This window comes from Halyomorpha halys, unplaced genomic scaffold, assembly GCF_000696795.3.
Source record: "Halyomorpha halys isolate HHAL.00 unplaced genomic scaffold, Hhal_1.1 Scaffold471.1, whole genome shotgun sequence".
Taxonomy (NCBI): Eukaryota; Metazoa; Arthropoda; class Insecta; order Hemiptera; family Pentatomidae; genus Halyomorpha; species Halyomorpha halys.
This window is the reverse complement of record NW_027107708.1, coordinates 438,964-450,908: the sequence shown is the minus strand read 5'-3', so window position 1 is coordinate 450,908 and position 11,945 is coordinate 438,964. Positions and strand designations below refer to the sequence as shown.

Genomic DNA, 11,945 nt, shown 5'->3' with positions numbered 1-11,945 from the left:
ACAAATATAAATGAATAGAATACTAATGAATAACAAATAAAGAAATGAGATAAAATTGCTAATGTAAAAATAGAGTAATGAATAGTGAAATAACATTAATACTTATATAAAAATTGTATCTGAGTAAATTAACACATACTTCTTAATATAACAAATACAATATTTTTTCCTCTTTTTTTTTTATGCACCCTGCAAAGTGGGGCAAAATGTAGGTTATTAATAAATAGTTAATATTTACTATTTTACAACTTTATTGACCGCCACGCAGACTATCTTCCTACAATTAATTACAAAATTTTTAATTTGTTCACACAAATCAAGCAACTAGATAATAAATTCTATGCTATATTAAAAAAAATCTTCCATTATTTGTTCTGACTCTAGCTTTAAACAGCCAACTGAATTGTTTTTAAGGTATTTAAGAAAAATTATATTAACTGCACAATTGAATGTCAATAAAAGTTAATTACCTAAATATCTGGTGGAAAAAATTATTACAATTTAGGATGAGATTTTTAGAGAAGTGATAAGTAATTGTGCACACAATAAACCTTAATTAGCTTTACCAATCAAACTAATTCAATAACACCAAGTAAAATCAATAAATAAAATTAAAACGTAAAATTAGTAATAACAAAAACGTACCAGATGTAATAGAAACATTGGCAAGCCCATATCCTCGCCCCTGGCCGTGAACTAGAATATTCCCAGTTTCCACAGTGCAACTGACACACTTTTCTGGATCAAATCCAATTTCCATAACAGGCAGACAATCGTCTGAGCTTCCCTGAAGGAGGCTTGCCCCGCCTAATAATGAAACGTTTACTTTATAAACGATAATTTTTATAATTTAAATATATTAGAAAAGATAATAAAATAACCTGGACTCATTAATCTTTCGAGCTGGGTATCCAAATCCATCTCTTTTATGTATGCTTGCCTTTCAGCCAAAATTTGCGGAATCGTCCACATGTTAGCAGATAGTTGTCGAAATAATACTCTGATAACCTATGATAAAAAAAAAAAAGTTATTTAATTTATAAATAAGGACTAATAACAAAATATTATAATTAGAATAGGCCATAGTAAAGAAATATTTTTAAACAACTATTTTGAAGAAGATAAATCTATCTCTTTATCAACTTAAGATGAATCAACATTAACTCTCTAAACTAGCAAGTATCATGATAAATCCTCAGGAGAAACAAATGAGCAAAAAAAACTAAAAGAGCAAAAAAATAGGTAATAGATTATAGGAATTGTGGATTTTAAAGTGTTCTTGAGTGATCGAGAAAGAAAACAAGTATTATTGAATACTTGGAAAATTAACTCAATTATTAAAAAATTACCTGCTCCTTGTCTTCATTAGAAGCGGTTTGTTCCGGTAGCAGTTTACCCAACAGTTCAAGGACTAGAATTCTTGGTTTAAGAACAGTTAAATACGGATATCCCATCTGATTTACGCCCAAAAGTGCAAGTAATGCACCGCTCCAAGAGCTGGTACTGACGACTTCTCTGATTATGGGCGAACAACACATATTGACCAGGAGGAGTAATAAGTCGCTCAGTCTGTACTCCACTTCTCGATTTTCTTGGTTTAATGGATACCTAGAGGTGAAGACACCATCAATTGCAACCCATTATAATTTAAATAATACAATTAAAAGTTTGATTATGAGAACCATAAGAGTTATCATTGTCAAGATCATTACTTAAAATTAAATAATATCATCAAAAAATAATTCAATTTTTTAGACTCAACACTGAAATTTTAATTTAAAATTAGGTAATTATATAATTAGTAAAACAAAGAATTTACTTACATTTCAACACTTGGATCGATAATAGTAGGTGTGAGAAGCTTAACGAGGTTTTCAAGGTATATATGGAGCACATCCACAACACTTTTTACAACGTTGATGTCCAATTCATTAGCATACAGTCTGGAAAATAATATTGAATCAAATAATAAAATAAAGAAGTAAGAAAAAAATATATTGTAATGATATTATAATGATATAAGTCCCTCGTCGAATAAAATCAAAGTGTTAACTGTTACCATGAACAGAACAGATACATTGGAAATTGAGCAATTAAATGTATAAAATATTATAAAAAAAATAGTTTATAATTATTTTGATGATAAAAGAAAATGTAAATGTTTAATATGTAAAAGTTATAATTTATTGTTTCATAAGTCTAAATTAAGAATTATTTACGATTTATAAATAATTACTTTGAAATACGGTATTATTAGATGTTTTAAATTCAAAGTATCATGTTAATGTTAAGAAATAACATTTATTTAATCATTTTCATGTGAAATGAATATGCTGTGTATCAAAGAGATCTAGAAGCTGGAGATGCTTAAGCACTCATAGTATCCATCTTATCCATCTCACCACTAGAGTCTAGCTCTATATCCGAGTTCAGTATCAACACCAAGCATTAAGTGGGACAATTGGGAATAGCACAGCCAAAATTGTATGCACTTTACCAGGAGGCAAAACTTATTTCAAAGGGAAGCCTTCATTTATTTCGTTTATTTATTTATTATTGTATTATTATTATTTATTCTTTTTTATTTACTTATCTTATTTATTTTTTATTTATTTCTGATTAGATTAACTGTAGGAAAACCTTTTTCTTTTCAAACTACTTTGGATCAACATGATTCTGCACTACAAAACAGAAGTGACCATCTCCAGGACAGCTTCTTCAATCTTACCATAACTTAGTAACCCTGTTTAATTTATATTTTATGTGCATTCAAAATTTAATTGTTTTCATAGTACGCTAGTTTTTTTTATTATATAAAATAATTTTTTTCTTTCTTTATATGAGCTCAAATATCCATTAAATTATATATAAAGGTTTTGTATTGTTTAATTGTTGTTATTGTTTCAGTTCAAGTTAAGAACAGTTACATCCATTATTTTCTTTCATTTTTAATATACATCACTTTATCATTTAATTCCAAATCATCACTTTCCAGCAACTAACTTACATTTCACAGAATAAATTTAATTAACACCCACTAACTATACACATTCTCTTGAAACAAGTATAATCAACATGAAAGGTTCAAAAAATTTTTTATATTTAATTAAAGTTATACATGGAATGACAAACAATACGCCTAGGTCATACATCAATTACATATAAAAGCCAGAATAATAAAATATGAAGAAGATGGTCAGGGTTGCGGTAAAAAATGAACGTTGAAAACTATTTTGTTCTTTTTTTACCGCATCCCTGACCGTCTTCTTCATATTTTAGATTATACGGTCAACTATTTATATATATACAAAAAAATAAAATATGATAAAACTACATATAATTACTTACCCAACAGATATTGCTATGATTCTAATCAGATTATTACTAGCTTTTGACAGAGTTGAATTTGGATCTGTCATTGAAATTGTGACTAGTGCTGGAAGAAGTTCACAATTCACGATATGTTCTAATCCTTCAGGAAAATATCTCACACTTAAAATATAAATAGTCAATGCTTGCAGTCTCTGACTTTTTACTGAAATGAAATTAAAAAAGAAAGAAAATGTAAGTAGAGTCAGAGAAAAGAAAAGAAAAGAGAAAATATATAAATAAGTAACTTATTTATTTATAAGCAGTATATATATATATATTTTTTTTTTAATTGTAATAATAATTTTGGTAAATTGTAGGCTAAGCTGTGATAACTTAAAAAAAAATCAATAATACAATTAACAAATAATAATAAAATCAATATATCATTCTAAAATACATATATAATTTGTTTTCCAGATTTAAGAATTTATGCAAGATACCTCAACAATGAAATGTTCATTTTTACTTCTTTAAAATAATAAAAAGTTTTTTTTTGTCAGATTTATGTACATGTTATCATAGATAAAGTAGTGATATATACAATCATAAAAAATTAGCATTTAAAATTATACTTATTTCTTTATCATTTTATTATAAGTTATACTTATTTATTTTATACAAATATGAAACTAAAAATTATTTGGCTGCAAAAAAATTCTTTCCGATTTATTCTGATTCTACTTATGTCTATTTTCAAATAATACGGATCAGTTACCTTCAGTTCTGTGCATTAAATCCTGTTTACAGATCAAAATTATCTTAAATAGCAATTGAGCGCTCAACATTGTGAGGTATCATATTTAAACGGTAATAAACATAATTAAACAATTAAGGGGGATAGTTTATCATATCCCTTCTTCTTCTCTAACCTGCAATTTTTCCTATATCGGAGAAGCAAAAAAAAAAATGTCTATAACAGAATTTTCAAACATAATAATTCATCAACTCTTGTAACCCATCCACTTCCAAACTATTTGAGCATGTCTTCATCCTTGACCATTCTATTAACTTTGAACTATAATTCTAGTAACCTCAACCATAGTTGAACTAACCCTAATTCTATTACATCAACCTATAAATCTATGAACTAAAATGACTTGTTTCAGAATCTATCCAAATAAATTTCGAACTGAAACCTTATAAATCTTATCTACAGACATACCCTAAATCAAATCAAACACCGTTAACATCCTTTTACTGACTAAGACTATTCCTAGTTTTTCTTTCCTTTTGAGCAACTGTTTTTACATTATCATTCCTTCATTAATCATTGAGATATTATCGACAATTAGATAGATTTTGTGATGCTTTGCACATATGAATGGAAAATTTCAAAACAACTGAACAGATGCAGTCAGCAAGAAAAGATTTCTTCAGTCAAAGAAATTTGAATTTTTCTAAATATAGAACTAGCATGATGCCTGAACATTTTTTGTAGGTAGTAAAAGACCATGGAGAATACTTCGTGGATTAAACGTATTACCATACCTATTGTAGATAAATATAATAATCATGAGGTGATTAAGCAATTAAAGTTAACAAATTTACCATCATCATTTTGAACACGGGCTTTGATAGAATCAATAATAATCGTATAGATGGAGTGTATTGCTTTCGTAATTTCTTTCTTTAGAGAGAGCGGCACAGTCTGTATATTCTCCATATAGTCTAAAAGTTGAGTGCTCGGCAGTTCATAAAGCCCAAAACAGCCGCTAAGTAAATGCTCCTGGACCTGTAAAAATTATTAACAATTATAGTAAGCTATCAGCTAACTAAGAGCGAATTAAGTAATAATAAAAGAACGTACACAATTGAGAAGAGTTGTAGAAGTGGAAAATTCATCATCATTCTCATCAGAAATCTCTTTGTTGCTAGAATCTTGTGAAGCTTTTGAAAGTTCTAATATTTGATGTAGTGCAGTAAGGCGAAGCTGTGAAATCAATACCAGATAAATTTTTAAAAACAAATAATAGATAAAAGAATTTGTAGTACTATTGAAAAAATAAAATAATATATTGGTAATTTACATATTTATTATTACTGCAACACTGAATATTTTTTTATTATAATATAAGTAATAAATATTATTTTAGTAGTAAACCATTTGAAGTTAAAAAAGAAAAGAAAATAATAACACTTTCATATTAACTAGTCAATGATCAATAAATGACAGAATCTTGTTTGTATTTAATGAGATTAATAATAACTAATTCATAAGTCATGATTAGAGACTGGATTTTTGTGTACTGAAAATCTAAAATTTTCAAAATTGTGTAGTAAAAACTCAAAATGTTTATAAAACATCAAAACACCTCTAAGTTTAATTTATAATATTAATATATATAAATCTTACTAAACCTTGTCCGAATCAAATTAACCTTGCTAAATACTCTTTACATTTATACAAACGTAAATAAAAACCTAAAATTTTGTCCATAATTGAAGATCTATGAGGAAGCTAACTGTATTAAATGATTTTATAAGAGCTGGTATTCAATTTTTCAACCATATACAAAAAAATTCACTGGCCCCAACGAAGTCAGACAGAAGAATAATGGGCTACTAGAGGCAAACTGAGAATTAATGTTAAAAACAATAACACTCAACAACTGAACTGCTTGTTCTCTATAACAAGCTTGCCCAAGAGAGACTCTTTCTTTGTTAACCAAAACCGCTGGTTAAATCTATTCTAAGAATATTCTGTGTTTAATATTTTTTTTTACTTGTTCTTTTTTTTTTTAAGGATGAATTTGACTCTTCATATGTTAATTAATGCATTGTTTTACCTCAAATTTGTCAATTTTAAACAAAAAATAAAATAAAATGAATTAATATTGGCATACATATACCTATGTATGTATAATATGAGAAAATTAGTCAATCATTTAATTTTATGCAACAAAAATCAAAATTTAGACCAAAAAGAGTAGAAAATACAATTTTGTGAAGAAAAAACAAAAATTTGCAACATTGTTTAAAAAAAAAAAAAACATGCATTTTTTTTAATATCAGTTGAGGATTGGTGACAATTGAAGCAATAGAACAAAAGATGCAATTTCATATAAATATGGTCCCTAGTTAAGATTATTATATAATATTTATTTATTTATCAAAAATATACAAATAATCTCTGACTATAAGTTGAAAAAATAATGAATGCAAATAACTTATTACTTCAGCTCTCTCTTGTTCCGCAGACATAGCATAGAACAGTGTTGAAACTTCTGTTGAAGAACCTTTCTCAGCAAAAAGATTTGAAACGTTTCTATTTTTCGCATTATCCAAGACAAATTCCATTACCAAATTGCAGAAACTAAATAATTTACAATTATTTCCCAACTTAGCTTCTTCGCTTTGCCTAAAATATAAAGATTATTTCAATTTCAAGTTTATCATTAATTCTATTTAAAAAACAAAATATAGAACAAACCTCTGTATAAAAATGCTACTTTCATGATTACATTTTTCTTCGGTCTTGTCTAACCAGAATAGATTTTCTGGACCACGTACAGCAACTAACAAAAATATACATCTATCTTCGACTAAAGAAGAAATATCTTTCAATTTTTCATTACCTAAAATAAATAAAACTAGTTTAATTATTTGATAAATTAACTTTAGAAATAAGTAAATAAAATATAAATTAAATCATTTTTATAACCACTTATTACTTTATTATGTCCCTTAAAACAGTTCCATATTATAAAGAATTTTATATTTTATTGTTCGACATTGGTTAACCTATCAATTTCTAAAGAACTTCAGGTATTTTTAAAATAGTTTTTCAAAATTCATGGAGTGGACCTAATTAGGTAAGGACTACCTTTTAAACAGTGTGTATAGATTAATAAGGTGATTAATAATTGATAATTATATAATTAAACTGTCTTACGGTCTGATGATAAGTCAGAGTCATTTCTTTCAAAATCCTCATTTAACTCTTTGTCATAACACAATAATGATGCTCTAAGCCTCAGGGCAGCTCTGTACAATTCAAGCATGCATGGCTCAGTCCAATTATTCCTGTGATCATTTCAAACATATAATGAAAACATAAATTAGACATGACATATTAAAAATATTAAATTACAGTAAAACCTCAATAAACCAAGACAAAAAATATTCACATTTCAAAATCCATGCAATTAATTCCTAAAAACTACATACAACTAAGATCTACAAGTAAACAAAATATCAAGAATGCAACTAAAAATAAAAATTTAAACCGTAATTGGTAGGGCTTAAATTTTAAAGTATACACAATCACTCAGTTCTAAAATAAAAACAGTATAAATGCAACAATCAGAAACCCGGTATTAAAATTAAAGAAACATAAATAAACTTTTTTTTCTGTTTATTACTGACAAAAACTTATTTTAAAAATAAATATAAATTTTTAATAAATGGAATATGGTCCAGGTGCGGTTAAAAAAAAAAAAAAACTGAAGTCAAAACAACCCTAACGAAGCCCTGCAAAGTGAGGCGAAACGTAGGCTCAAATAAAAATAGTTATTACTTTCGAGTTTTGTTTTTTACCGCACCCAGACCATATTCCATTTATTAATAATACACACAGTCAATCAGATCTTCCCGTATGTCCAAATATAAATTTTGTTTAAAACAAAATTAATTTTTTTAGAGAAACCAGGCAACAATAATAAAAACTTCTACAACCAGGCAGTAATATTCTATATCCTATATAATCAAATTCTATATCCTATATAGTCATAGTAATTATAAATCCTATATAGTCATAATAATTCAACATCCTATATAGTCATAATAATTCTATATCCAATATAGAATCCATATAGTCATCATATTCTAGGTCCAAACTAGACAATAATATAAAAAACGCTTTTATTTACTTAATAGCCAGTCCAGTTAATTTCAAAAGTTGTTAATCAAATGCGAGATGATTGAGGTTTTACTGAAGGTGATGGAAAATCTAAATACATACGTTTTATAAGGATTGATCCCAGAATGTTTTATTAAAGTTAATAAAAACAGACGAATCGTTGACACTAAAGCTATATTGTCTAAAATATTAGCAAGATCGCAAGTAAGAGCATAATCCCTTAAAGAAATGAGTAACTTATCACCTTCGATATCTTGTCCTGAGAAATGTAAATTACCTGAAAACAATATTTGATAAATCAGAAAAAAAAAAAAAATGAGATATATGTTTACAAATATAAAAATTGAAATCAGTTTCAATATCTAACATCCAAAATGATTTTGAGAAAATTATGGGAGATGGAAGTCATCCAGTATATGGAATCTGTGTAAAAAAATGAGCTGCAGTTTGCTGACCAGTACCATAGGTTATATAGGATATGCTTCATACTTATTATCATACTAATTATCTATGGCTACTGTTTACACTGGATCTTGCTCGTGCCTTACTACAGAAATCGTGGTTGTATCCTGAAAATACTAATTGGTGTAGAATGAGAGTTTAAATCATGAGACATTTTCTGTTTACTAGTGAGCACATATATTTTTCTTTAATCCAAGTATTATTCCTGAGGGGGCAAATAACAACGATACGGGGGTCTCATTCATTAAGATATGTCATATTTTTGTGAGGTGTGGGAAGTCTCACTGCTGCAGTTCCTTCTGTGTCTGATTGGAGCTTCCCTCATCCAAGTTGATAATAGGCAAACTGGTGAAGACCATGGATATTGCCAGGTGTTCGTGAATAATGTCTCTCTTAATCAGAGGCTGGCTAGTTAGTCATCGGGTGTGGCATGGTAGTAGGGGCTAGGTCCTGGCTAAGGGGGCATAAAAAATGAATCCCTTGACCCTGATTTTATACAAAATTAAAAAAAGACGAACAAATCGGATTGTGTAAATCCGACAAAGCGCCCACCTAAATTTGGCTCAGCTGGATTTACAAATTGGAAAAATGAAAAGAGATGGGAGATGGAGCAGTCTGCTATAAAATGAAAGAAATAATCCTAATCAGGCTCCAGAGCCCATAGACAACGACTGATAAAATAAATATGGAACAGAAACATGCACAAATGTGGTAACCATGGTAATCAAACGAACACATGATTAAATTCTAAGATCAAACTGCATGCATAAAATGGACAATAGGCAACAACGAATATAAGACTAATACATAATGTACCATGCAAACCAAACCTAATTAAGACACTAAGCCATTAAATTGGAGAATGCTGATCATGTGATATATCTTCCGGTTGGATGCTATGTAACAATGAACTGAAATGAAGGAAAACGTTTGTCATCTATTGTAAGCTGGATCAAGAACAACAATTGTAGAGAATCATAATACTTTGATCCTCACGGAGATTAAATTTTGGCGCCCACCATGAAAGGCTCAGGCTCATCAAACAAAGGCGTTTCAGTTACCTGAATACAGAAGGTGAGCACTTATTTGGCAACATGGGAGTGTGCTGGGCACCGTGGGTACACAGTTGGTTTTGCAGTTGCGGAGTCTTTTTGGCTTTTCAATGTGCGTGGCTAAAGGGGGCATCAAAAAATAAAACCCCTGACCCCAATTTTATACAAAATAAAAATAAGGACAAAAAAATCCGATTGCGTAAATCAGGCAGCTACCATTAAAAATTAAAAAAAAAGATTGTCTGATAGAATCCAAACCGAATTGAAAAAAAAAATTTTTTAATAATTTATTTATTGTTATTTACAACTGTATAAAAATATATACATCAAGTAAATTCGCTTTAAGTGATACAATGACATGATACAAACATGTGGGGAATCTACCCTTTTTAAATTTAAATTAATTATAATTTTCAGAATAATAAACCATCATAACAACTAAACATACCTCTGCTTCCATCACCAAAAGCTGACCTAAGAAAATGACTTTCTTTCAGTCCAATGGTTTCCATATACTTATCGTAGAGTTCACCAGGATTTATTGTCCTATCAGCTTTAGCTATAGATAGAAATATTTCAATTATGTGTCCTGGAATTGAAATACAAAAAAGCCTTAAATTTTTTTCATTTTAATAAATAACTAGTTTTTTTTTTTTTCAATTAGGATCAAACGTACTGATGTCATAGGTTTTTGGTAGTTCTTCCAATCCATTGGCTAAAAGAGGTTTATCAAGCCAGTAAGAAGTTTCTCTTTCTTGAACAGTCAATTGCGATCCTACAACCATACCGCCGAAACATTGACCAATTACCAAACTGCAAGCTCTTTCTAAATCAATTGACCATAACCACGAATTATGAGGCATTGGATCAGAAGCAGTTGGAGTATTCACTTCTGTAATATTGTTAAACAATACTCATTAACCACATAAATTAATAAATATTTCTAAACTATAATAATATTGCTAATATACCAGAGTCATCGGCTTCTAATGGCAATAACCTATTCAATTTGTCCAAGGGTGCTAATATTGCTATGAGTTCCGACAGCATAGGCTGGACATATGTAACAGGGAACAGCAACAAGGAATGAATCAAATTTGATAATAGAAATCCGCCTAATGAGTAATAAAGAATATCTGAAAAAAAAAAATAATAATAAGGGTAAATATCAATATTAAACTATAATTACAATAATTCAACAATATATAACAAAATACCATAAAGGTTATCAATAACAGAAGGATACTTCGAAATTATTTCAGCCATTTTTGCATATAACTCTCCAGCCATTGGTAAAAGCATTTTTATGTGACTCTGCAAAAGTTTAGTAGAGGGAGGTGTCTGAAAAGATAAAAAAACAAAATCTTTATAGAAATCAGTAACATTTAAAAATTAAACAAAAAATATATCAACACTCACTTGCTTATGATTTTCAACAAAAAATGCATACGATAGAAGATGAGTATGCATTGAAGTTAATAGATCCCGTAAATGGCAGGATCCATGAAGACCAGACCGCCAGTTATGATCATCGTTGTTTCTGAGACTGTGTTCGACATTGCTCAAAATTTCCATCTTAAAAAAAAGTGATAGCATTGAAAATTTTAATACTGTGACAGAAATATAATAATTTCTAAATTAAAAAATTCAATATGGATTTATAAATAAGATAAATTAAATAAGAATACTGACTATTTAATAACTAACTAGTCAGTACAGATTAAACTCAATAAGGATATTTGAGGCCAGAAAATCCAGTTTTAATAAAATTGAATGCAATAACTAAATTTTTTTTTTAATTTCCTCTCTCACTCATGCAATTCAATAATGAACATTTTCTTTATGTGAGGAACTTTATCATAAAACATGGTATCTGACATTTATGGCGTCTTAACCAAGGCTTAACCGATATTTTTATGGATGATTTCATAGATTTTTGAAAGAATTTTTAAAGTAATGGTGATATTAAATTATAATAAATGATTTCAAGATTGCAATTAACAAACATTTTAACAATGTGAGATAAGTCTTTATTTTTTCAGCTAACATATACCACAGAGTGCCTCATATAAATAATCTTAACTCATAGTGTTCTTATTAAAAATCAGTCAACAAAGAACAATAGGTAACTAAATGTCAAAGTAAGTATAAAATAATAAGTAAATTAAATATGTATTTTTTTAATTGTATTTGAGTATTAT

The 11,945-nt window shown here is 28.3% G+C and overlaps 1 protein-coding gene across 2 annotated transcripts in view; it reads right to left on the bottom strand.

The window, feature by feature from the left end:
• Nucleotides 1–11,945, bottom strand: part of LOC106683171 (probable E3 ubiquitin-protein ligase HERC1) — a 75,099-nt gene that overhangs the window by 45,987 nt on the left and 17,167 nt on the right. For both annotated transcript variants that reach the window (XM_067046064.1, XM_014424462.2), the window contains exons 17-32: nucleotides 11,164–11,319; nucleotides 10,962–11,085; nucleotides 10,716–10,880; nucleotides 10,421–10,636; nucleotides 10,193–10,333; nucleotides 8,333–8,507; nucleotides 7,265–7,395; nucleotides 6,803–6,947; nucleotides 6,547–6,730; nucleotides 5,180–5,302; nucleotides 4,921–5,104; nucleotides 3,349–3,535; nucleotides 1,824–1,943; nucleotides 1,350–1,608; nucleotides 882–1,008; nucleotides 646–807 (exon numbers count right to left, since the gene is read on the bottom strand). In XM_067046064.1, coding sequence (XP_066902165.1) covers nucleotides 646–807; nucleotides 882–1,008; nucleotides 1,350–1,608; nucleotides 1,824–1,943; nucleotides 3,349–3,535; nucleotides 4,921–5,104; nucleotides 5,180–5,302; nucleotides 6,547–6,730; nucleotides 6,803–6,947; nucleotides 7,265–7,395; nucleotides 8,333–8,507; nucleotides 10,193–10,333; nucleotides 10,421–10,636; nucleotides 10,716–10,880; nucleotides 10,962–11,085; nucleotides 11,164–11,319 — 2,599 coding nt within the window. The remainder of the gene's footprint in view (nucleotides 1–645; nucleotides 808–881; nucleotides 1,009–1,349; nucleotides 1,609–1,823; nucleotides 1,944–3,348; nucleotides 3,536–4,920; nucleotides 5,105–5,179; nucleotides 5,303–6,546; nucleotides 6,731–6,802; nucleotides 6,948–7,264; nucleotides 7,396–8,332; nucleotides 8,508–10,192; nucleotides 10,334–10,420; nucleotides 10,637–10,715; nucleotides 10,881–10,961; nucleotides 11,086–11,163; nucleotides 11,320–11,945) is intronic.